The sequence below is a fragment of the Telopea speciosissima genome, chromosome 2, assembly GCF_018873765.1.
Source record: "Telopea speciosissima isolate NSW1024214 ecotype Mountain lineage chromosome 2, Tspe_v1, whole genome shotgun sequence".
Classification (NCBI taxonomy): domain Eukaryota; kingdom Viridiplantae; phylum Streptophyta; class Magnoliopsida; order Proteales; family Proteaceae; genus Telopea; species Telopea speciosissima.
The window spans coordinates 74574570-74602066 of NC_057917.1; the positions used below are offsets into that span (position 1 = coordinate 74574570).

The following is a 27497-nucleotide window of genomic DNA, read 5'->3' on the forward strand; positions in this document are numbered from 1 at the left end:
TCCTCTAGAGCCACTTCAATTCAGGATTTCAGAACACCAATTAGATCGGAAATTTCTTCTTTCTTTCTTTCCTTCTTCTTTTCTTCCCAGCCTAGCTAACCCATGCATCTCCCTCCACCCCCCATGGTCAGGGCCAATCAGGGTCAGACTAGCTGACCCTGAGGGCGGGTCAGGGTTGGGATTTTCTGACCCTGAGTTAAGGCCGGGCCAAGCGTGGGCCTAGTTAAGGGGACTTAGGGTTGGGCTAGGGTTTTAAAAGGCTCTGCCCAACCCGATCCCATTGCAACCCTAGTAGTGAATTTTTCTTCCAAGGTGGTTGAAATTTTACCTAGTGGTGGAAGTTTTCAAAAAGGTTGAGTCTTCCAAGCCTTGTTACTTCTCAATTGGTTATTGATGGTTGGGAGACACTAGCGGTATCTCTTAGTAATTCTGCACTAGTTGTGGTGCTCTCGATGAGTCAAGTAATAGGAATTTTATTGAATGAAACTAATCGCTACCACTACTACAAAAGGGAAGGGTATATGAAAAAAGAGTGCATGAACCTCAAAAGAAATTCAAAGAAAAAGAAATAGAATGAGAAGAAGACAGATGAAAAAGACACCACTGCCATTGCTACAACTATATCATTTAGATCCTATCACACCTCCTCACCAAAGTGTTGATGTTGCTCTTATAATTGGTATAGGAGATGTGAACAAGGGGAGCAACCCTTCTAAACACTACTAATTGAACTTCAATCGATGAGATGATCTACCAAAGAGTGACAACCATCTTCTAAAGTACGAGAATGCCTCACAGGCGTACAGATGGAATCCACCATGTCAGTCCGAACTGTGATGGATTCCATTTGTACACCTGTGAGGCGTTCTCGTACGAGAACCCGATCCCTTATCCGCTCCTCATGTGGAAAGTTGATCCGGATCTGATGGGTCATTACAATGCTAAACTTAGAATGGGCCACATATCCTCAAGAGCGTGATCACCGTTGATTTTATTTTGGGGGTAAGCTGCTCCACCGTTGGGTTGGTCCTTAGACGAAGGGCAGTAGGGCACCGTTCGAAGTTATATAAATGCAAAATGTTTAATGTTACACTTCTCGAAGAAGTTGAAACCCTAATCCGATAGTGCTCAGGTTTCAGGGTTTAGCATCGCAGGGGTTGGGGACTGGGGATAGGGCTTCAGTGAAAACCAAGGTACGGCGCCTAAGTAAACCCTGGCAGATCTTTGTCCATCTCTTTCATTTCCGCTTAGTTTGTGTGTTCTTCGTGACGTTTTCTTAGTTTTTTGGATCTTTCATCTGAATAGGTTTGTTTGGAAGACTTGATTCAATGTATAGTACATAGGTCTTAAAGATCGGACTAACAAGCTAATATAAATTAACTTTTATTAGAAGATTTACTTTTTGGATTTGTATTTTGTGATTTTGCAGAACGGGTAGTCATGGCTGTCCCTCTGTTGACGAAGAAGATCGTGAAGAAACGTGTGAAGAAGTTTAAGAGGCCGCAGAGCGACCGCAAGATCTCTGTCAAGGTACAGAGTTTCTCATTCTCTTTCTTCTTCGCTGCCTTTCAATTTAGTTACTGGGTATGAATGAGTTAGAACTATAATAAGCTGCCGAAAATGTTTTGTTTTCTGGAGTTTCTGTTAGTGAGCAGTGCGATATTAGATTATTTTCTTATGCTTCTGTATGAGCTCGATAATTGTTTCTGACATTTAGTGCATGGACTGCTCCTATAGGTATTGATTGAAACTAAAGGTGCTTTTGTAAGTTGGTTTGATGTAAATTGCAAATGGGTTAGGGACAATCAGTGTATGGACTCTCTGAAAATTTTGTTGCTCGACTTGTGTTTACAGTCTCTGAATAATTGGTGTTGCGGCATTGAGACCCAAAGTTGACCTAACTTTTATCATATAATTACAGAGAAGACATGACAAAACTTGTCCCGTGTAGTCTGATTGGTTTTACTTGAGACTTTTGAGACTATCACAACCAGCATTTTCTTGTAGTAAAAATAGATGCGTGCAATATTTTGTTTCATAGTTTGTCCTGTTCTCCATTATATTAGTTAAGATATTCTGCAGTCGTTAAATAACTTGGTTTTGAGATATTAGATACGCCTTACCTGCTGTTTATTCACTTGATTCTTTGCAGTTTCATGCATGGTTTATTGCTCAATCACTTCCCAGATTTCTGGAACTTGCTTTTGATCATCTGCCTTTGATATAGTTTATATCATTGCAGTTTTATATATCTATAATTGTCTCTGGTCATGTTCCAGAAACAAAGTACTGAGGTATCTTTTTGTTTGCCCAATCCCAATACTTGTTCTTCTGGTTTGCATTTATATGGATGACTCCTATTAAATCCTATTGATGCATGAGTACTACCATCTAGACACCTACTGGCTGGCACCTCTGATATATTGGTTGAGGTGAAGATGGTATGCTGAGATTAGGAGGCCTGAGCATAGGAAATGTGAATTCATGCTTCTACGTGTTATATCTCTGCCACCCTGAAAATTTTATTTTTTTTGGACCATGGTTGGGATTCAGTTGACAGTAATTGCAAATGCTGAAACCTTCCAGATCCTCTGAGACGTGAACAGCTTAGGGTTTTTCATCATACAAACCTTAGTGGGGTGTCTCAGATTGTTGCTAGAGGATCTGATATTAAATTGGCATCTCAGAAAGCCATTTCTCTGTCTCACTCAGCTATTGGCTTGCTTTGATGCCTACATCGCATCCTGTCTTCATTAAATTAATCATTACTTTTAAGAGATGAGGTTTGATACTATGTGTTCTCAGTAAACAAAGGAAGAAAAAGAGAACTTATGGTATCGAAGTGAAACAGCGCTATTAATATGCGCTGGGAAGAAGAAAGATCGATTGATTGAGAGATTTTGATAGGCCCTTTATGTTTAAGGGGTGATCAAACAAAGGATCTTGGAGGAAAGAAAAGAGGTTGAACCTGTGCTGGATGAGCGTAGATCAATAAGAGTAGACGACAGCGGATGAGCAGTTTGAAGCATCGATTAGGAATTCTTAACCCTAACCCAAGAGTCACTTCGCTCCACATAGGAATTAATTGTTAGAAGTCTCCTGTTGCATTAGTTTTTAGTTTTATCAAATCCAGTTTGTGAATCTCTCTCTGCCTAATCTTAGGTTGGGATTTAGTTTACGGTATCTGCAAGTGCTGAAACCCCCCAGATCCTCTGAGACATGAACAACTGAGGGTTTTTTATTATACAGACCTTAGTTGGGTGTCTCAGCTTGTTGTTAGAGGATCTGATATTAAATTGGCATCTCAGAAAGCCATTGCTCTGTTTCACTCGGCTATTGGCTCGCTATGATGCCTACATCACATCCTGTCTTCATCCTTAAATTAATCATTATTTTTAAGGGATGAGGGTTGATACTGTTTGTTCTCAGTAAACAAAGGAATAAAAATAAAACTTACTGTCTTGCATTGAGGTTATTAATTAGTGACGAGGGTTGATACTCTTTGATTTCACTGAACTAAGGAAGAAAGGATTCTTGTCAGCATCAGTGAATTGATTGGTTTTATTGTTTTAGTGATATTAGTCTTCAATGTATTATGATCACTATACATGCATCTGATAGAATTCTTATTCTCTATGAATGTTTTCCATGGCTTTCTTTAATTGAAGTATTTTTCTGAATTTTCTAGTTTTGGTTTCATTGAATGACAGCCTAGCTGGCGTAGGCCCAAGGGTATTGATTCTCGTGTCAGGAGAAAGTTCAAAGGATGTGTGTTGATGCCCAATATTGGTTATGGCTCAGACAAAAAGACTCGCCATTATCTTCCTAATGGGTTCAAGAAATTTTTGGTGCACAATGTTACGGAGCTTGAACTACTGATGATGCACAACAGGTAATGGCACAGTGCATATACAATTTATCTGCTGATCCTTTGACAATTTTTTTTTCTGTAAAATTGATTATATTGTTTTTTTTTCAAACATTCTCTTTCTTGCTGACTGGTTCCTTCCTGTTAAATATGAATTGCAGGACTTACTGTGCAGAGATTGCACACAATGTGTCTACAAAGAAGAGAAAAGAAATTGTAGAACGTGCTGCTCAGCTCGATGTTGTTGTTACAAACAAACTTGCCAGGTTGCGCAGCCAGGAAGATGAATGAGCTAGAGGCAATATTTTCCCTGCGATGCAAGTGGTATATCTGATGATGCTAAAGTTAGTAGGAAGCTGCTGTTTGCGTAGTTTTCTTTCGATGTTTTTTTTTGACAATGGTTTCTGGAATCTTTTCTGTAGCTATTGCAAGCTAGTGTGATTTTAGTCCACTGGGCTGTGGAAGACTAATTTGGTGTTTACTTTGGTTGGTATTCATCCATGAATGGCTCCGATTTTGAACTCTTTCAATTATTTTGTTCATTGTGTGATCAGTAATGTTTGCCAATACTATTGAGTTCCAATGCTTGGTATGAGAACCATCAAGAGATAATGAATGTTTACTTGGAGATATTTATTAGAAAAAAATGGGTTGAAATACCCTTAGGTCTAGATCTCTCATCATATGAAATGATATCTATACCCCAATTAGGGTAGGGGAGAGAGATTCAGGGAGTGCTGAAACTGATGACATACCTATCTCAGCCTCTGCATCTATTGCCCAAATTTTACGAGTTATAGCTTTCCTAGTCAAATGCTCATCGAACTACATACTTGCCACACTAACAATACTTCCTTGACAATTTATCCACATTAAACAGAATTTGAAATAGCCCCCAATGTCCATTTAGCCGACGCCTTGTTGTAGAAGAAACTGATCACATGCTGAAAATCTGTCGTAACTTCTAAGGGATCATATACCCCAAAACTTCCTTGTCCCTGGAAGCCCGCCCTTGGAGAATTTCCCTGGCCGTGGCTTCCATTTTAGTAACCCTACCAAAGGACCATGCGTCCTATGAGACAGGAATAATAGCTTAATATAAATTGAAGGGAGAGGGATTTGAATGGTCTATCTTTTATATTGGCATCATACACGAGAAATGAGTTTCAGTGGATGTCGATTCAAAAGGAAAACTTCTGAGATTGCGTGCCCACTATTTCACTAAATATAAATAGCAAGCATACTTGATGAAGAAGAAGCCCCTAGCCACCAAGTGGGATGAAATGCTATGCACTTTAAGCATATTCAATATGAAATTAAGATCACAGTCCACTATTGATTAGGTGTTAGGGATGGGTGATATTAATAAGTCACAACTTGTAAATACTGTTGTAGTGTTACATATTTAGTGGAGTCCCACCCCTTTAAATGCCAGCTTGTATGAGACCAAGTAGTTTTTTATTTTGAAGAAGCGGCCGTTTCCAAGTTAAATCCATTCCAATATTTAGAACCTTGGGAATTATCTTATTCATAAAATTTTAGTCCAATCCAAGAACCGATACAATCCCTTAATTTAGCTTGAGCCTTAGCTTGGTCTATATTTGATTAGATGGAATGATCCTTGATAGATGAGTAGACCATGTAGTTTTTATTTTGAAGCAAAAGGTTATCTGCATGGATGTACAAGGTTGTGCCTTCTTCAACCATTGGATGGGATATAGAACTCTCTCTCATATCCAACGGTTGAAGACACGACCTTATACAAATATGGCCGTGTTTAAAAACTGGGTTTCAATTTTATTAGAAAAGGAAATGCACATGAGATTTGTTGTCTAGTCGCATGTCCCCTGCACTAGCATGGGATCAATGCATCCACATGGATGAGATTTTTCATTTCATGAGAACAGGCAGAATTTCACGCACTGTTATGTTTGGGCACATGCTGCACACAATTGGACAACGTTTATTTCCCGAAAACATGATACTATATCACATTAAGGGTTGTTTGTGGGGGAAGAGACACAAGGAGCCCTAATGTAGGTCGCATTCTTAGATAGAGAACTACTTCCCTAATATTGAATAAAGGACCAATTGTCCTTCAGCAACGGTCAATGAGGTATATATGTATTGACCAAGCAAATTGGATCCGTATTCAAAGGGGTATGTTCGATCGTTAATAAATGGAGGGGGGCAAATTTGTATGACCATTGATGGGGCAGTGATCTTCACCGTATGGTAACCAAGGTTTTAAGAATCAGTAATTGGATTGAAATCGGCTGTGATCGGCTTCAATTCACATCCTAAAACCCTAGAAATTCTCTATTTTGTATACATGAAGACGAGATTCTAGGGTTCTTGAGAACTGATTCCGGCCGATAACTTGTCACTCGCCGATTCCGGTCTCCGATTCCACGTTTTAAAACCCTGGTGGTGAAGGAAAACTTCTTACTATACATCGGTGTAGCACATTTATAATTTAGAGTGCCACACCAACCTTCAGCCATTAAAGTTTTTGACACTTGACATCACACAGACAGCCCATACTTGTTTTCTGCTTTGCAGTCACAGAGAGCAACTGATCACGTACGAGATAGGAAACTCTGGTCAACTACAAACAGGAGAGACAGCTTGACAGCAAAAGCGTGTCGATCTAGAGATGAATGGAGGTCTGTTCCCGAGTTCCAAATCCTTTTTCCCCTACTGATCAGTCTTCCACGTGGCTTCTTGTTTTGTAGACAAGTGTACATTCGTGGACTGATTCATCATCATCATCATCATCATCATCATCATCATCAGTATTCAGTAGTAATGAATGAATGGATTCGTTCTGACAATTGACAAACCTTTTTATTACTACTAACGTACAAGAAAAGTGGTACGTACTACTAGCTACCTAATCTCTTCTCAGATGGGCCTGCCCTAATATTGATGGAAAATTCAGGCCCATGGGCTGGAACCCACTTTTGCTATAGACATGATGGACCCCCATATCGATGACCTGTCACTGCCACCGATTGGAGGGGGGAAAAATCATCAGGAAAGAACAGATCACACCGTCCAAAGGAATTCTGGAATTATGGATCCATCCAGAATCTAACCGACAGCTAGAAACATCAGTGTGGGGCTCAGAAGTCATAAGTCAACACGTTGCCATTCCCTCAGATCTTGGAATTATCAAAAATTAAATATAGATTCTAATTCAATGGATCTCGTGGACAGTTGCCAACTGTGCTACCTCGTGGGGGTTAGGTTTTGTTATTGCAACCGACGCTTCTGGTCCCCATCTTAAAAAAAACAAGAGGTGGCTCACGTGGCTCACGTGGCCCCTTTACTACGGAAGCATTTCACTTTGGTGTACAAAGGAAGGAATATACTTTTCACGCAAGCAGCGTAGGATCCGTTTGGTGTTATATGTATCTCTGTAGACCGTATGTATGAAAAGGTTAAATACTAAAATGAGGTATTGGCTTTATGAGGGGTATAAATGGCAAGACGGATTTCAGTGGGGCAAAAGATGGGAAAAGTCAAAGATCTTGCTTCTGCTGTGAATCCTAACCATCAAAGCGCTGAAGAGTCAAACTTGCCGTTCCCCTGATCAGTTTGGCGGCTTATCTCCGCTTGGCTCTTTCTTGGAACTACGACACCAAGCAAGGTGAACCTTTAATTAAGAACAGTAAGGTTCTTCTTCCTTCAGTCTACCGTTCGATTGGAATCTCTTTTTCCACAAACAAGGTATCTGATGACGGCACTGGAAAACCCACTCGCCGAGAAGGTTCTTGGGGCTCAATTCAGGCCCGTCCTGTCGTGGTTAGCCCCATTTTTTTTTTTTCCTAATATAAAAAATAAAGTTTTAACCCAAATATATTAAAGGGGCGCTATTCTCTGTGCCGCAGCGCAAGCTGCACCCAGGCACATGGGGGTGGGCGCAGCCTTGCGCTGCGGCACAGAGAACATTATCCCTATATTAAATTAATGGAACAGCTTCTTGTCACCAAATTCGTGAAGAAGATGTTGTCACCTTCTATTTGGTCACCCCTTATTTTATTCCAAAAAATCATTTATTACAAGGGTAAAAGAGAATTTTCAAAAAATTGAAAATTATTTAATACAACTTTTATGTGAAATGATAGGATTTATACTAGTTTAAAAAAAAATGTGTTATACTAAAAGAGCATAAAAAATAAAGTTACAATCTCTTTTAACCAACAAACTTTGGTTGCAACAAAACTTTCCCTAAATTAATAATGGGAAGCAGTTTTCTGTACGGGAGTGTGGCCTACGCCAATACTCCCATGTGTCTATCTCTCTCCTCCTTAAAACAAGGGGACTGAGGTGTCTTTTCACATGGGGAGGAGAGAGATAGACTCATGGGAGTGCTGGCATAGGCTACACTCTCATATAAGAGAACTTTTTCCCATAAATAATGTAGAGTAAATATAAATTATTACTACTTAATCCATGACCTTTATCTTGTACATAGTTTTACCTAACCCAACCTTGAGCCTGGAAATCTCAATCCTAACCCAATTGAAAAATCTATCATGAATACAAAAGTGTAAAAAATTGACATTAAAATTAAAAATAAATATAAGATATATAAAAGAGCGTCTCAACGCCGAGGCTTCCTTCCATTATTGGGGATTGGGACCATGGTTCTAAGTATCGATATCATATCGGCATATCTTTTTTTTTTTGGTAGAAATCGTATCGGCGTATCAACCAATATGTATTTGTATTGCTAGTATTCGATATTGATAAGGATCAGAAGTATTGGCTAATAAGTGACTCTTTTTTTAAAATTTATGTCCTGACATGAACTAATTTGGCCCGATCTGTATTGGATTGATATCAAAAGTGACTAATACGACCACTGATACCGATACTTATAATTGTGATTGAGATTCAACATGAAATATACAAATGACAATGACAATTACATCGGTTTCCATTCAAGATCTTATTCGTTGTAAATTTCAATTATACGAGTTAATGCATTAGAGAAAAGCATGAGTATATATTTTAAAATCATTTAGTTCATGCATTAATTTTGAAAGCCACATGATTTATGCATCAACTAACCTATAGATATTTTTGTCCGTTGAAATTAAGAAGAAAATGGTGCATGTTTTCTTGTTTTGAAAAGATTTTTATTTCATTCCCTTTTTAGTGAAATTTGAGTCTTATTTTACAAAGAAAATATATTTGCTAAGTGAAAAACAATATACTTTTTCCAATCGTGAGAATAATTTGGGTTTACCATCAATATAACTAACTAATAATGTATCGTACTCTTTTTCTTTTTTATTGGTCGATCTCAAATGAAAAGGATGTCAAGAGCTTAACATGACCAAGAATCATTTATTATAGAAGTTTGCAATTATGTCATAAATTTTATGTAGTCTCATTTTATTTTATATGACTTATATTTCATATATATGGATTTAACTATAAAAAATAAAGTATTGATTAGTTATACTATATATGAGCACCGTGGACAAAATCAGACGACAATGGTACCAGCCGGGTCTTGATTCGTGGGGTTTGATGATATGATATTGAGTTGTCATTGTGAAAGTAAAAAGCTAGCATTTCATTCAAAAGAAATGAGCTTCTAACTGTCAAGATAAAAAACTTGGTAAAATAAAAAAAAAATATCTATTGTAGCTCCTTTTGAGATAAGAGATTTTAAAAGTTGCCGTTCTTTTCGAAAGAAAAAAGGCTCCTAAAATCGTTGAATTGTCACCTAGATTATGATTTAGGACCCACAAATGAAATTTGACTCCAAATGATTTTAAGAATAAATTGGCCAGACCCTGAGATTGGGAACTTGATAAATTATAGTCTTGAAAAGGAGTTAACACACAGTAGACACCCCAGTTTGCCGAGTAAAAAATGGTCTTTTCATTTATTCGATATTAATTATACTAGATAATGAATATTCTCGAAATAAAAAACTAGACTTTCCTATTGCTGTTGATAACCATGTTGCATACTAAACTCAGGGTTAGAATACAACATATTTACAAATGTATCATAATGCCCTAATTGCAAACCTTAATGCATGAAATGGAATTATTACATAATATGAATGCATGAAAAATTGTTTAAATGCATAAAATCCTTAAAAATGTATCAGTTTGGTATCAATTGTATCCCACCAATATGTATGGGTATCAGCTCACACTGGTACTGATACTGATCCAATATCGATCACTAAAATGGCTAGAATATCTCATAAATACCCTTAGTACAAAGGGTATGGTATCAATGTCTTTCGATACAATGATACTAGTTATGGTATTAGTTTCGATATGATATTGTCAATACCAAACCAAAAACAATACCTAAAACCATGATATCAACCTTAGATGATACTCATTACCAAAATAAAATAAAATAAACCCTTAGATGACACCAATATGAATCAACCAATCCAATATCGATATTCCAAACCATGTGCTCATATTGGAGCTCAAAGAGCTCTTCTTTATGACATGGTTTGAGCCTTGAGGTATCGGTTTGGTCACTATCAACCGATAATGATATCGATATCTGACCGATATTAGATCAGTAACATGATACAAAACCTCAAAAATGTCCTTAATTATTTTCGGGCAAAACCATCTTATATTGCAATACAGATTGATACTGGTCATGGTAGTAATTTCGATACCGATATTGCCTATTCCAAACAAAAATGATACCTAAAACATGAGATCACTGTCTGATTGTGTAGGGTCTGTGCCAGCATGGCGGCCAGTGAGAATACACACAGGGGCATCAACATAAATACGATCTTTAATTTCATGAAGAGGGTATGGCAGTACTTTCGCACTCTCCCGTGTTTTGACGCAGGAACCACGCGACCATTTTCCCGAAATAAAATAGCTTCACTGGATCAGCACCCTTTTCTTTGATCTCTCTCATTAATTACATTACTTTTGCTTTTAAAAGTGCGAAGAAAAAGAGAATAAGTGAAATGACTAAGAGTGATTCCAATCTGACCGATAAGAAGTATTTCAGATCAAAGAATGAAAAAAGCTGCGGAATTTGTCGGTGACTGTGTGGGATGGGAAAGGTCGTCTGTAGCTTCGAATCACTTTCACTCACACCGTGGGAAATTAATGGGTCCCATTCTCTGATGACGACGTGATCCGTGGGTTTTGGCGCGTGCTCCGTGCAACTCAATTTGTAACCCCACCATTGATTGATTATATAAATACTTAAATCGATTTTGAGTTTCCTATTATTTTGCAGTTAATTATTTTAATCAAACCGGTCCAAGAATTGGTCCGTTTAAGGATTTGAATTGGGTTAGATGAATAAATGACTGAGTTGACCAATCAATGGCCGAGTTTCTCTACACGTGAGTGGTGAAAAGGAATAACTTCTCCATAACTCATCGGTACCATCAGATTACTTATATAAAAGAATATTTTCGATTTCATAAGAAAAGAAACGAGAGTATGATGATGGCACAAGATACCAATCATGGACTTGAATCAATGATTTGATAAACGAATGTGCCATGACATGGACTTGCTAAGATATATTAATGTATACATTGGGAGAGGACTTGTCCTTCCAAAATGGATGGATGGATCACTAGGAACTTAGATCAAATATAATATAAACATGGAAATAATTATCCAATTAAAGCTTGGACCACCTTCTTTATCTTGTCAACTTTTCTAAGTGTAAGACATAATTATGGATAGGCTTTATAATCCCAACTTATTTTTCTACAAATGTCAAGTGGGAAGCAGGCAATTGAAAAACAAAAAAAAAAAAAAAAAAAAAAAAACTGGTAAGGGCATTAATTACTCAGTTTTTTTTTTTTTTTTTTGAAGTTTGTATTAAAATATTGGGTAAAGAGTGTATTAATGGAGTGTTTAAAGCAAAATTTTTAGGGGCAATAACTCTCCCAAAATAGAAGTAGGAAAAAAAAAGAGGGAGAAGGTAGGGCATGGCGCCAATATTTGGTAAATTAGCGATATATATCAATCACAGGGCTGGACAGATGAGGATAAGGGAGTCTTTTCCAAAAAGGGAGGGATATCACATCTATCTAATGTAATGAGCCCTTGGGGTTTTTTCATTGAAGATCTCTATTCTCTCATCTTAGAACTCAAGGAGGAAATGTATTCATCCCTTTAGATGTCATCAAGGGAATGAGTTGACAATCCAACCATAAAATTCCACATGGGATAGCCCCACATAAACAACAAAGGAAATAGGGAATAAAAAAATAAAGCATTCCTATTTTTATTTCTTTTATTAGATATTATCAAAAGGTAATAATAGAAAATTCAAAACTAAGAAAGATTTAGAGAAGAAACATTGCCACATTGCTTTCAAAGAAAAAGGACTAATCAAGTAAGTAATTATTTTTTTATTCAAGAGTATAATTTGTTGTCACCAAATTGGTGAACTAAAAAGTTGTAACACTCTTTTAGTTGCCCCTTGTTTTATTCTCAATAGATATTTAATGTAGAGATAATTTTTTTTTTTAAATATTGAAAGTTATTTAATGCAATATAACTGTTCATGACAAGATTTACCCTCATTCAAAAAATGTGTTTTGTCTTAAAAAAATAATATTACAACTTCTTATAATTCACCAATATTTTTGTTACAATAAGATTTTCCCTTTATTCAAACATGACTTTCATATGTTATACAAGTCGAGATTAGTTGTTTGATGATCCTCTGGTGTTCAATGTTACAAAACGATGCCACGGAAGAACTAGGGTTTTCTCCAGAATAAATTGTATTCCTAAATCATGCATGAAATAAAATGACGATCTCATTACAATATGCTTCTTCTAATTAATGGTTACAAACAAACAATATTCTTTGGGTTTTAAGATGACTTATTCAAGTAATGATGCGAGTACTTTGTATATTTCTTTGTAATCTATTTCTCCCCTCTATTTTTATGCCAATATCTTGCTATTATCAATTCAGGGCTTGTCCTGGTGGTTGGCACTTCTCCTTTGGTAGAATTTTTCAGGGATTTGGTCAGTAGATCAAGTACCCTGATAGCTTATAAGTCAGGGAATTATACATATAATTCCTGTTTTTCAAGAAAATTGTTAGTCTCTTGGATTCCCATTCTAGTCCCTCTGTGGGTCCTTGATTCATCTATGGGTCCTTTGTATGGCTCTTAGTGGGCCCCTTCCAACAATATATATATCATGCAACTATTTTCACAAACTCATATTCCTCAAAGATATTTTTTAACACACCCCCCTTTCAAAAGGAAAAATAAAAAAGGTTTTGTTCTGTCTAACCATGGTTGGTTACATTGAAACCATAATTATATTGAATTTGTTAATTTTCGTACTATAAGATGCAATCTTCTTTATTTTGTATGAGATAAAAGTGACAGTATAAAAAATTATATACCATATAATAATATCATTATCTTTTGTTTTATATGATCCATATTAAATAGTTACAATTCAAAAATATTTTTTTCTATAAAAGATATCTTTGTAAACATATTGAAAACAACTCCAAAATGTTATTTTGGATTAAAAATAAGTAACTTTCTAAAATTATTATTAGTCAAACTAATATTTTTGATAAAGAAAAAAAATCCCATGCCGACATTGTGGGATGATTTTTCATACCTTCCCACATCCTGATCATATAAGTCTCATATTGATGACACTCTCTCTTCTCCTTGACCATATAAGTGTTTCACTAAACGAAACCACATATTTCTCGCGGCATGATTGGTGCAGTCCTATGAAAGATTCCTCCCCCACATTGTCGGTGTTGGAAATCCTTTCCCTTCTCATAATTAACAAAAGGTAAAGAACTATCAGATCTTAAGTATTAATTATATTAAAAAAAAATAGTATCATATTATTTTATTAATAGGTAATAATTAATTAATTCTATGTTAATTAAAGTAGACAATTATTGCACTCTTCTTTCTTTCTACATAAAAATTTATAATAATGATCTGCCGACAACAATTGCTCGGCCCAAAATGAACAATTGGCAACCGAACCGAAATCGATACGTAACGGTCAACTTCTAAGTCTTCGATCACTACTAAGCTGTCCCGAACCCTCACACCACCCATGCACCCACGCCTTGGTTACATCTTCAACGTGATTCATTCGTGAAGGCTTAATTGGGCAATGTGGTCTCCCTCGTTGCTGCGTGTATCTTCCCCCATCTTCCCATCGTGGCTTTTAAGTGGATTTTCATCTTTTCGAATGCATCTTTAAAGTGTAACGGACGGTGACTATTGTACTTGAAAGAATAAAAAACCAATGCACAAATGAGGTGCATCATCAAACTTAGAGAATATATGGTTTGGAATTGCCAACTGAACCGGTCCAACCAATCAATTCAAAGTTGAGTGGGAGAATTAGTCATTCTCACCACCCGGTGACTAATATATACAAAGATTGCAAATTAAGGACAAGACCCAACGTCCTTGACGTCTTCTCTTTGGTGAAACTAAAAAGCTTTACGTTGGCACACCATCGATCTTGTTTTCTTTTCTTTGTTTTGGTGTAGAGTTAGATTGACAAAGACAGCTCACTCGTTTTTATAATTTAAGGGCACCGATTTGTTTTTATAATTTAAAGGAAGTTTGATGCAGTCTTCCTTGTGGTTGCATGGTTTTAGTGCACGGTATCAGAATGAGTATTGGTCAACTCAAAACCGATTCGGTAACAGATCAATATCGGTAAGGATCAGCCATATTAGATAAATTGGCCCTTTATTCTCCTTTAAAAATATGGTTTTGACCATTTTATCCCTTGTACCGTGTCACCGATCGACAAGATGCAAAATCAGTACGAATCGCTTTAATTAGGCAATCCAATACCAATACTTAGAACCATGTGTGGCTGGTTTACATATTGTGTTCGTGCATGACCTCATTATTTCATGTGGTTTGCAATTGAAACAAAAAAATAGAACTTGATTAAACTTAATAAGCATTATTGAGACAAAAATCTTCATAAAAATCTACTTCTTAGATTCAATCATATCCTTTTATTTGCATTGTAGGTCATAGGGGGCATTGATTGAACTTAGTTATATATCACTTTAGATATGTGGGTCATACTAAGACACATTGATTTAAGGGTTTACCTGTATCTCCCCTGAGGTATCATGTAATTATAAAATCACGAGTCAGTTTTGGATAATTATTCATGCCCCTTACTTTTAAAAAAAAATAAAAAAATGCATTCCTACCGTAGGTTGTTCTTGTTAGTGCAAACGGTAAGAGGTTTTAAGTCATTGTATGACCAATATACCCTTGATAGGGTAGAATGACATTATTGTCCTCTTCATCTTCTTCACCTCATCTTCTTCTTCTTTCTGGTTCTCATCACCCTCCTCTTCTAATCTAGCGTTGTCAACAACGTCTTGTATGAAATATTAATTAGGGCGCAATAAAATATTAAAGCTCGTCTTAAGGGCAAAATGAAATATTAAACTTTCCATTAAAAAATTTCTTGGTTCTTTCTTAATTCATATAATGAATAAATAAATAAGCAAATTATTTTTTTCTTTTAAATATTTCATCTTGTTTAATTAGGTTTCCTTTCTTCGGAAAAATATAAGAGTGATATATTATGTATGCACATGTTGAGACATTGAATAAAATGAGTTAAAAAAAAAATAAAATCTTGAGACATATAAGTACCAATCAAGCTAACTACTATATGATGCAAAGTCTCTACGTCTACATGTCTAAATCTTTCGATAGGTAGTTGTAGATTCAAAAACTTTAATATAAAAAATTAACATATTTATAACTAAAGAATTGTCTTACATTTTATTTCTCTCTATTTATTGGGTTAAGAATTTTGGAAGTCTTCATCCCAATGCAAACTTTTCCTAATTCTTCAAATTTAAATGCGTATGGTCATTCTCATCGGGAACAACATGTCCCTTTTTTTTTGGTTGGGTTAAGGGGCATAAAACATGATTAAAAATAGGTCAAAACCTCAACACAATTGAGAGAGAAAAAGATGGTCGAGACAGTTCGAGCTACAATTATCTTGGATGGAAGTTTATTAATTAGGAGCTTGTCTAGCTCAATTCAGAGATAATTTACCATTGAGCGGATTTAAAAGGGCTAAGTGATCGCGATACATGTCATTTTAGTGGATGAGAGATATCAATCTCATAACACATATAAATCTATTCCCCCGCAACACCCCCCCACCCCCTCCAAAAAAAAAAACCCACTAAACCTTTATGGTTCACAATCTATTAACAATCTTATCTCAAGTGAAAGAAAAAAGAAGGATATGGTGGTAGCCAATGAGTCAAATCTTATAGAAGTTTCTTAGGTTGCTTAGATTTGGTAGAGGTGGCTCAAATGTGTTGAAAAGTCATAATCTATGTAAGTTTATGACTTATATATGCTAGTAGGTAAAGAAATTGAAACTACTACCACAAGATTGAGCTTTAATGAAAATGTTATTTACTTGACTTGGTAAGGACAAGTTTTATGAGAAAGCTAGGAAGCTTCTACAACTTCTACCATCATAAATATATATATGTTGCGTGATAACACTTATGAATGGATTGATAAATTTAAATTGGTGATTTTTTCTTTCCTTTATTCAACCTTTGTCTTGCTTTATCATGGGAGGTTCCACTTCAAGGCAAGTCTCTCTCCATAGACATTAACATCTCAACAATATTTTTGTTGCCTACCTTCTATTTGATAACAATAACTCATTTCCAAAAGTGAAACAATCCCATAGGTCCATACAATTCCAAAATATTGGTTTTCCTTTTCTCTCTCTCCTTGCAGAACATGTGGTGAAAGATAAACCCACTAAAAAAGGCAAAGGAACAAACTGGCTCAAACCGAACTCCATTGGTCGAACCGCTGCAACCGTAAAAGCCAGTCCTATACATGTGAAGGTGTGTGTTTTTTTATAGGGGCGTTGTTTTCTCTGCCACAGTGCATGCTGCGCCCAAGCACATGGGGGTGGGTGCAATGACCATCCTGTCCCTCCTAAGTGATAGGCCCATGTGCCTAGGTACAGCCTGCGTTATGGCATAGAGAACATTCTCCCTTTTTTATATGGTTGGATCAAAGCTCAAAGTTCCCCTCCAATGTTCAAATTAAAATGATTCAACCGGTTTGACTATATGGTCTAGTTCAAGCCGAGCCAAATAGGTAGGTGCATGCACAACAACACAACTATACCCCACCTAAGAGGTGTGTGGCTAATATCTCACCAGCCATATCTTCCTTCTTTGAAGCTATTTCGATTTACAGGGAAATATATGTTAAAACAGTACTTTGGTTCTGGGTGGGTATGATTATGCATTACCTAAATGGCTTTGAGAAAGTGGCTGAGGATTAATCTCTATCACTTATATGCCTAACAAAATCTATCCCTAATAAATTAGGTTGGGTGAGATTTATCACTTTTTGGGCTAACCAAATTCCTTGACAGTGGAAGCTTAATCCCTCTTTATTTAATATATAACCCATAACCAGTGATCCCTTTCTCATGCATTGAATTACTCATACCTAACCATCTCTGATATTTATATATATATGCGTCTTGTCGTTTGGCTCTTGTGCTAGACACATAAGCATTCAAAATTACCATCTCACCCCTCAAGAAATAAAAAATCTGATCCAAGCAGAAGCCCCTACCCGTTCTTACATTGGCCCCTATGTTAAAAAAATGCTACGTGTAGTTCCTGCATTTAGACACATGATTGGGTAAAATTATCACTCGGTCCCTGGTGAACTAAAAAATCCCATTATGTCAAATGCTCTTGCACACGCTCTTATTGGACCCCGCTCTGATGCAAGCGTTACACGACTAAATAGCGATCTCTTGCCATATATATATGGAAGTGGTTTCTCTCATGTGTCTCTCTCCTCCTCAAAGCAAGGGAACAAAGATGTCTTTTTATATGGGAAAGAGAAAGATAGACTTATGGGAGTACTGGCGTAGGCCACACTCCCGCACAGAGTTCTTTTTCCCATATGCATTACTTCCTTGGTTGATGTTAATTCCCAACTCCTTCTAGTTGGGGTGTAGCTTCAATGACAGTGACAAACCAATTACCACAATGAAAATGGAATATCCATCCCTATTGACTTAAATCTAAATCCCATGTTGGTCCAATAGAGGAATGCACAAGAGGGTATTATATTGTTTGGCAACATTGCATTGTCATTAGCTGAAATGGGGAAATTCTTGTTTAGACTATAATAGAGTTTTTAAACTAAACTCTCTTTCTTTAATCTGTGGGAGCTTTTAGAGACTTGTTAGGGTGAAAAAGGAAGAAGAGAAACAAGATATGGTGGATATCCAAAGGTGAACACACTAATCCTTCTATTGTGTGAGTGGTTGTTCATTAGTGAAGTAGTGGAATCTAATTAGCATTATTCCAGTATTTTTGAGCTTCATGAAGGAAACGTCACACTTATTATCTAGTGCTGCATTTGGAAGTTTCTAATAATGAGTTTGTTAATATTTCAATCTCCCACTAACAAAACCAATTATATTATATATATAAAAAAACTGATGATGCAAATGTTACGACTTACAATGAATAATGACACAAGACCAATATTAATAAATTAAGTACAGTACTAATTAGGAGTTAATAAACATTAAACTCATGATTCTAAGATCTCTCCCCAACCCTTATGGAACTATACCAATCTTAAAAGGAAAACATGACTAAGAAAGTGAATTGAACCAAACCAAACCAAACCAAATCAAGCTCGCGGTTCTTAGCTGGACCGGATAAGAGAAGATTCATGACGGTGTTAATGTAGGGTCATTAAATTAAATCAAATACATTAACGCGTAAAATCCCTTCACACCTAAAATATGTACTTATCCGATCTTATCAGGGAAAGTCCACTTAAGAGACGACACGTGTCCCGGGTAAATGGATAATATATCTCTTTACCATAATTATCCAAAACCAGGGATAGTACGTTCCGGTTTAAAGTAGGAAAGGTGAGGGACATTTTTGGTAATTTAAGATTACTAGACAAGTACTGAGTCAGGGTGTCTTTACTTTACCAATTGGTAAAGAAGCAAAGAATCTTATAATTTTGGGGCGAATTTGATTCCACTCCACCTGCCCAAATTTCTTATCTTACCGAAAATGGCACTAAAAGTTGTACGTATTTACCGAATTCAGCCACTCTATCGTATCCAACCTAACTCGGTATATACGGATCGGGGTAGTAAACCATTACCAAGACAAGTACAAATTACCCTAGATTCAGGGCAGAACCTCTTCAGCCTTTTCTTCTTTCGCTCTGTTCTTCTTTCGGATCTTCTGAAAGCTAGGGTTTTCTTGAGCCCTAAGCTCTAATAATTCTGCTATTTGTTCAAGTGAAAGCATCAAGGTTTCGTCAGATCTCAACTGAAACTTCTCTTGGCATGAAACCTGCGTGAAGAACGGAGCTGAAAAGACGAGTTCCTTGTTATTTATATCTGAATATATAATAATTCTTTGTCTTCTTTTCTATGCTTCAGTTGAGTTCTGGAAGAAACGGTCTTGCGATGCAGAACTTCATGAGGTGTTGGCTGAACACTCTATGATCTTTGTTATCTATAGGGTTTGGAAGGAATCCTCGGTGGGAGGAGTGCATGAGGGATTTATTTTGTTTTCTATGTTACATCAAGATTTCCAAGAGAGTAACGCGAGATTCTGGGCTTGTGATCAGGAGAAAGGGTAGGTGGGGGAAATGTGGATGATTTCTGCATCGACTGGTACCTGGTTTTTGTGAGTACCTGTTTGATTGTTTCTTAACAGAAAAGGGTGCTGAAACGAGATTTCTTTGGTTTTTTTGGACGGCTTGGGTTTTTGAGATTGTGAAAAGATGCAGCAAGAGCAGAGAAAGAAGGTTGTATTTCATGGCTGTTTTCTCTTTTTTCTCTCTTTTATGATCTTAGTGGGAGCGAGGGTGGTGTGGGATCAGTTTAGTTTGGACAATTTTTTTTTTCTTCTTCTGAAAATTTTGAATTCTCAGATATTTTTTTTTCCGGTTAAAAAATGGGTCTTTGGATCACACGAGGTGTGGATGAGATCTATTTGAAATTTACATTAGCGATCAATGGTTCGGAATGCTCGTCTGCTGTTAATTGTTGAAATCTCCAGGTTCCGTTATCACAACCTCTAATTACATGTTTATCCTTCTTGTCAATTTCCCACCTCGCTTCAGCTAGTCTTCTACAGTTCTGCTTGAAATTTTCTTTCCTTTGTTAGATTTTTTTTTTGGTTTCTGGGTTCCGGTGAGCGGTTAAGATCACTATTGGCTTCTTCGAATCGCTTCCTCCCGCCTCCCTCCCAAATGATTTTCTTTTCCAAAATTTGCTTTCTTTTTCTGGGAGCTTCTATGCTAATTTCGAGAAAGAAAGCATCTACTCTTTCTGAGCATCTATCATATGTTTTGGGCTCCACTGTCACGCTTCGTGTGGCTATTTCTACTGTAGAATCCGATACCATTCCCTAAAGTGGTAATCTTGTTTATCCATTTGCTTCTGTCTCTACTTGAGGTTTTCTCTGTCTTGAATAAATTTTGACACGATCCGTGTTTACCTTTTTCCGATCTGAAATCTCCTTTCTCTTCTATTTCTTTCAAGTAGTTGTTAAAAAAATGGTTCCTATGTGCTAAATATCATGGTATATGGATATGTAAAAAATTTTGGAGTATAAATCTCCACTGTTTAACCCAGTCGGCTGTCTTCATATCTTACTGAAATTGGGAGTATAAATCATTCTGCTTAATTAGTACAAAAGGGGGAAGTTATTCATCATCATGATCTGAGATGGTAGCAATAAGTCTCCGCTGGTTGTTCGGACATCCCATACCTTCTATTAGTGAATGCCAAATGCCTAAAATTCCACCTAAGGAATATGATCCACTATTCCATCTCTGTTATGATTCATTTATTCAATTTTTGCTTGTCTCTTCATGGGTGTCTGGAATCCTTTTGTTTTTTTTTTTTTTCCCTTTTAAAACTGTTTCAATAGGAGTAATTCATTTGTATGATCATATACCAGTGCCGTTTTAATGAACATATTGCTTGTTTGCTTGCCGTTCCATGTTGCTTTTATGAGAAACTTATAGTGATTATATCATAAAAATGTATTGTTACAAGGTGATCTGAATTGGTTTCTTTCTTCTGCAGAATCCAACAGAGATGGAATTCTTCACAGATTATGGTGATGCCAATAGATATAAAATACAGGAAGTCGTTGGGAAAGGAAGTTATGGCCTCGTCTGCTCCGCCATTGACATCCATACTGGAGAGAAAGTGGCAATAAAGAAAATACATGATATTTTTGAGCACATATCAGATGCTGCACGAATCCTGCGTGAGATCAAGCTGCTTAGGCTTCTTCGACATCCGGACATTGTTGAAATAAAGCATATTATGTTGCCACCCTCAAGGAGGGACTTCAAAGATATTTATGTTGTTTTTGAGCTCATGGAGTCAGATCTTCACCAAGTCATCAAAGCTAATGATGATTTGACAAGAGAGCATTATCAGTTTTTTCTCTATCAGTTGTTGCGAGCATTGAAGTATATTCACACAGGTAACTAGAAGCCGCCCTATTTCCTTTCACTTCTAAAATTTTGGTGATGAATTGTGATCATCATTGTTATATGACAATTGTGATTCATGATCACCATCTTTATCATTTAATTGGGTTTTGAATATTTGTGGAGCTATATGCTGACTGTAAGTTGTTTTCCACAGCAAATGTTTACCATCGAGATTTGAAACCAAAGAATATATTGGCTAATGCAAATTGCAAACTCAAAATTTGTGACTTCGGGTTGGCAAGAGTTGCCTTCAATGATACTCCTACAACTATATTTTGGACGGTAATAAAAATAAGTTGTAGGAACGCTGGTTTATTTCATATAAATACTTTCATTTAGTGCTTTTATGAATGGTTTTTCTGAGACAAGCATGACTACAGTGCATACAGATGTAATTGCAATAAAATGATAAACTATTATTACCACATTTTCTGAAACACTACATTTTTCAGGACTATGTGGCAACAAGATGGTATAGAGCACCAGAGCTGTGTGGCTCTTTTTTCTCTAAGGTATGATCTTGCATGCTTCAAACAATATACCAGACTGTTCATCTTTAGACCAAGTTACTCCATGACTAGTGTATTGCCTGTGTTTTGATGGGGGGAACTGCTTTTTGTTCTTCCTTTGTTGTTTCAGTGATTGCACAAATGTACATTATTTGATATTAGCTCTTGATCTGGATTCACATGCCATTTTACCTGTTAGGTTTTGTGTTTAGACCTATGTGCATTTTTTCGAAAGAACTGTTAGTTCAGAACTTTATTGATTTTAGAATCAATCAATTGCTCTATCCAATTGTTTGTATATGCTGGTGAGCATGTTTTTGATCATGTTGTATTCTAATTTTACACTCATATTTTGAACAAGATATTCCTGGCCTGGAATAACCTTGCTGCAGCTTCTATTATGGACACCTTTTTATGTTCTTGGTCCAATGAATTGCATGCGACTTCATGAGTATATCATCCTGTAAAGGGAGTTTTGTAGGTGTTATAAATTCTCCAAGTAATGCTTTTCGTAAAGGGTTTGACAAATATAAGGAAGTGGACATAAATTTGGTGATAAGTGGTCCATTGGAAGCATTGATCATATTCTGAGCACCTGTTTTGAAAGACTAAGTGAAATATTTTATTTTTTACAGTGACAGTATCTACAGTCTACCTGTTAGTGCTGTTCATACAAGTCTTAGCTTGAAATCTGTTTTAAATTTTGTAAGGAATGTGTTCTGTGTGTTTTTAAGTAAGTAGTAATCCATTAATTAAAAAATTGCTTGTTCAGGAAGGGATATTACTCTCTCCTGCAAGTTGAAATAGCTTTCTGTTCAGGTAATTGTGTCAAGTGTTTAATACTGTGGTGTAGAATTATTGTTTTCTTAGATTGTATTTTGACTAGTAATGGTTGTTGGTTTCAGTATACTCCTGCAATTGATATTTGGAGCATAGGCTGCATCTTTGCTGAGGTATTAACAGGAAAACCTCTGTTTCCTGGTAAAAATGTGGTTCATCAGTTGGATTTGATGACTGATCTGCTTGGGACACCCTCCTTAGAAACAGTCTCACGGGTATGGTACATTACTCTTGCTACTATTATAGCAGCATTCATTATTGAATGATGTAGATCTTATTTCTGAAGCATAGCAATTATAATCATTTTTTCTCTTTCTAGACTTAACACTGGTGTTCTTGTATGATTGGTCTCCAGATCCGTAATGAAAAAGCGAGGAGATACTTGACCACCATGAGGAAGAAGCAGCCAATGCCACTTTCTCAGAAGTTCCCAAATGCAGATCCTCAGGCTTTAAAACTATTAGAAAGACTGTTAGCATTTGATCCAAAGGATCGGCCAACTGCTGAAGAGGTTTGTGTCATAGTAGAAAGAATGACTTTGATGTTTATGCCTCTATATTTAGTATTGGCCTAAACCCTTAAGCTGACAAATAATTTGTGTTAGTGGCACACCTTTCAATGTTTCATTCTAGATGCACCATTCATTATTTCTTTGCCATTTTCTTTTTTACTTTTAACTAGAGCTGTTTTACTGCACCCCATAGGATTTTTTGTTCCAATATTCATCATTTTAGTGGTAATGGTTTTTTAACAGGCACTTGCTGATCCTTACTTCAAAGGCCTATCAAAAGTGGAGAGGGAGCCTTCTTGTCAGCCAATAACAAAGCTAGAGTTTGAGTTTGAGCGTCGGAGGGTGACAAAGGAGGACATTAGGGAACTAATTTTCCGGGAAATATTAGAATACCATCCACAACTGCTGAAAGACTACATGAATGGAACGGAAAGGACAAGTTTTCTCTATCCTAGGTTGTTATTAGCTGTAGATCTTTTGATGGGTGCATTCTGGTTTTAAACATTATTTGTGTTGTCAACTGATGGTTTTCTGTGCCTCTTTAATGTGCAGTGCTGTTGATCAATTCAGAAAGCAGTTTGCACATCTTGAGGAAAATGGTGGTAAAAGTGGGCCAGTGATTCCACTAGAGAGGAAGCATGTTTCTCTCCCAAGGTACATTCCATTACTCTGGTGCTATATTAATAAGTAATCTAGATATTTATTTTTATATCAGCTGCATGAAAAAGAAAGAGAAAAAACCATAACCAACCGCATGTTTACTACACTATAATATATAATTGTGCATTGATTCTCTATTTAATTGTATAATAGTTATATTATCATTTTCCTCACTTTTTTTTCTCTTTCAGATCAACAATTGTCCACTCAAATACAATACCCCCCAAGGAACAACAAAATTTGGGTACATTCAGAGATCGGCAAAACTCGGAGGAAGCATGTCGTAAGAACTCAAGGGACACAAATGGAATCAGTCATATTCCAAGGACTTTGCAGGCATCACATCGTATTCCAATGGGTACAACACTCATACTCTTCCTGATCCTTTTTTTTGAATAGAAAAAATTATATTTGTGCACATGCAAAGACATTTGGATGTTGAATTGGTCTGAGAGTTCTCTAAGTTTCCAAGGTACATCTTAAACTTATCTAACGAAGTAACAATATTATATTGATCATACAGTGTTTAAGATATTATGTAAAAGCACCTGATTGAGTGCCAAGGAAAGAGTAGGGTACAAATGTGAGATTAAACTGAAGATGCTCAATCGAATTTGGAAATAGATAAATTTGATCCTAATGAGTATTATTGAATTAATATGACAAATAGATATGACAGATGAATATGGTAGTGGAATTTTCTAAAATTTGTGAAACTCAAATTAGAATTGAGAAATTGATTGAAGCCTAGGAAATTTTTGTAGTATTGGGGGCAGGAAGGGGGTAATTAATACTGATTGGATTTCTTCAGTAGTTTAGGACCGGTAGAAGAGCTGCTGTTGGATTGGGTTGGTGTTAAGCCTTATCCTTAAGTTATGGGGATTGGTGAGGGCTAGACTTAGAAGTTGAGACACGATTTAGAGAATGGAATAGGAAATTAGAGTCAAAGAGTTTGATTAGTAGATTTAGAGAATGAAATAGGAAATTAGAGTTGGGAGTTTGATGAGTAACTAATGTCAATAAGACTGAAAATAATGCTAGTCGAAATTAATAAAGAGCTATATATAATCGGATTGTCTAATACATATGTTTTCCTTTCTTCCAGTTTCAGGAATGAACTGTGTAAAATAGTTCTTGCAATACTTGATTATTCATTGCTGTCCGCCTCTTCCCTTGCTTTTGATTCTCCGTAGATTAGTTTAATATCATAAATGTGGTGTTTTAGCCTTTGTTAGATTTAAAGGGAAAAAGGACTACGTCGGGGAGCATGGCTTCTGTGCCCAGACACGTGATGGGGGAGAAAACGACCGCCCCATCCCCCGTGAGAGGCAGAAATCCCACCCCTGTTGGTGCTCCTGTGTGCGTTCCCATTGGTCCTCATGATAACACAGGGGCTATGCTCCCGGACAGAAAACTCTTCCCCATTTATTAATTAGCCGATGTTTAGTTTTGTTAGTCTTTATTTACTTCAATTTGTCTAACTTGGTCCAAAAATAATTAGTTGGTCCATTGTTTGAATTAATGATTTTAATGAAAGAATGGCCATTTGTTTTTGTTATACAGCCAAACCTGGGAAAGTTGTTGGACCAGTCATGTCTTATGAGAATGGGAGCGACATAAAAAGTTGCTACGATCCCAAATTGTTGACAAGGAATGCTGTTCTTCCTCCTCAGGGCATCCCTCCACCATACTGTTACCGCAGGCCTAGCATGAAGCATGAAAGATCAGGAGCAGAGGGTGAGAGGGACTTGACACAAACCAAACCACAACCACCCCCACAATGTGGCATGCTGGCTAAATTAGCTCCAGAAATTGCCATAGACATGAACTCCTCTCCATTTTATCTAACGCGGGCAGGAGTGATGAAGGCAGACCAAGTAGATGATCGAATTGCCGTTGATACGAGCCTGCTGCAAGCTAAATCTCAATTTGGTGGGATTGGTGCTGCCGCTGCTGCCGCCGCAGCAGCAGTTGCGCACAGAAATGTGGGAACTGTTCAGTATGGCATGACAAGGATGTACTAGAAAAGGAAGGCCATGGGGTGGTTTTATGGGCACTTTCAGGGAAGAATTGGACAGATGTAATGTATGGAGAAGGGTTGGAAGGAGAGAGAGAGAGAGAGAGAGAGAAAGAGAGAGGCTGGTGTCTTTGTTTCATAGTTGTCTATTAGGGAGTGGGTAACAAAACAGTAGTCTGTGTTGGGAGTTACTAATTATATAATGTAGTGGAAATATATACATTCCATTATTTGAAAGAGGGGGATAAAAGAATAGAGGAGAAAAGGAAAGAAAGGAGAGAAATTGTATCACTGGGACTCTCCACTTCTTTTGTTGTCACCACCATGTACTTGTGCCATCCCCTATGAGTTCTTGTAGATATTTGATCAGACAGAGATATGGATGATGATGAACTCGTGAAACTAAATGACACAACCCCTTTTAACTTTGAAAACCTCCTGATCACCGAGTTTAAGAGTGAGCCCTGTATTCATATTTTTTATTGTTTTTTTGGGGGTTGTGGTTGTTGGTGTTGAAAGGCCTTGTATTCATCTGTTCACGGGAATAATGAAGGATTCACGATTTGATAGAAACTATATCCGTTGGCAATAAGATGCAACTTTTTCAGACCCAAAAACCCCATTCCATTTCAGAAAATTTGCAGAATGGCATGATATATGCAAGAAACAACAACCAACATACAAGAAATAGCCGTTTGAAGTGGTGTGTCATCTCTGTGTCTGATCTTGGACCCATTCTCGGCTAAACCAAGTCAGTTTCAAGGTGCCAAAATCTAATCGCAACAACGCAACATCATCAGTATATGCCACTATTATCCATCTGGAGCGGAAGAGTTCTGGATCTTAAAGCTTTCGCGCAGCCCAGGTGTTGTGAGGTATGATTTATTTGTTGTTTATTTCAATGGTCAAAATTCTATAAATTGAAACAACAAATATAAGAACTGGGATTGTCTACGTCATGGTTCTGGCGGCTGTCATGCTTCATGCTGCCCAGCCCTATGAAATGGCCACGACCGACTTTAATGAGTGGATGCCACTAAACCGGTGACCAACCAAAACATCTGGACAACAACCCGTAATTGACCGAGCCAACATTTTCTTGAGAACCAGTCTCTCTCTCTCTCTCTCTCTCTCTCGTCTTTTTTGGAAAGCTGGGCACGATTCTGTTGGTGTCCATTAGCTTTAACCCCACTAATAAGGTGCAGTGAATCACTAATAAAGGAACAAATCGATGGAACAGTCAGCGGCAGAAGACCAAGCAATATTGGACGAAAAGTAGGAAGAGAGAATGGCAAAGAAAAATTCAAAATTCACTTGTTATCTGTCTCCATCTTCTCCTACTGTCTCCTAAATAAAATTGATCAGTTAAATCTCTCCTAAATTCCACCATATTGGAAATCGGAAGAAGTTTTCTAGACTCCCCCCCCCCCCCCCCCAACCTTCTATTGAATGAAAAAACCCCCAAATCTTTCAAATCCAATCCAAAAAATGCTCTT

General features: G+C 36.9%; 2 protein-coding genes and 1 long non-coding RNA gene across 3 annotated transcripts; 2 read left to right on the forward strand and 1 right to left on the reverse strand.

The window, feature by feature from the left end:
• Positions 1 to 1424: 1424 nt before the first annotated feature.
• LOC122650153 lies at positions 1425 to 23433 on the reverse strand. The gene is made up of 3 exons (XR_006331389.1): positions 23424 to 23433; positions 13696 to 13703; positions 1425 to 1556 (listed from the first exon to the last, which is right to left on the reverse strand). It is a non-coding gene; the product is annotated as an uncharacterized LOC122650153 (long non-coding RNA).
• On the forward strand, positions 1430 to 4356 carry LOC122650152 (60S ribosomal protein L32-1). Its single transcript, XM_043843467.1, has 3 exons — positions 1430 to 1530; positions 3711 to 3892; positions 4030 to 4356. Exons 1-3 carry the CDS (start codon positions 1441 to 1443, stop codon positions 4157 to 4159), a joined length of 402 nt encoding a protein of 133 aa, XP_043699402.1. The 5' UTR covers positions 1430 to 1440; the 3' UTR covers positions 4160 to 4356.
• On the forward strand, positions 16938 to 26109 carry LOC122650150 (mitogen-activated protein kinase 20-like). Its single transcript, XM_043843466.1, has 11 exons — positions 16938 to 16955; positions 19716 to 19757; positions 21046 to 21454; positions 21619 to 21746; positions 21917 to 21976; positions 22879 to 23028; positions 23169 to 23324; positions 23568 to 23779; positions 23877 to 23978; positions 24176 to 24342; positions 25548 to 26109. Exons 2-11 carry the CDS (start codon positions 19734 to 19736, stop codon positions 26006 to 26008), a joined length of 1869 nt encoding a protein of 622 aa, XP_043699401.1. The 5' UTR covers positions 16938 to 16955; positions 19716 to 19733; the 3' UTR covers positions 26009 to 26109.
• The last annotated feature ends 1388 nt before the right edge of the window (positions 26110 to 27497 follow it).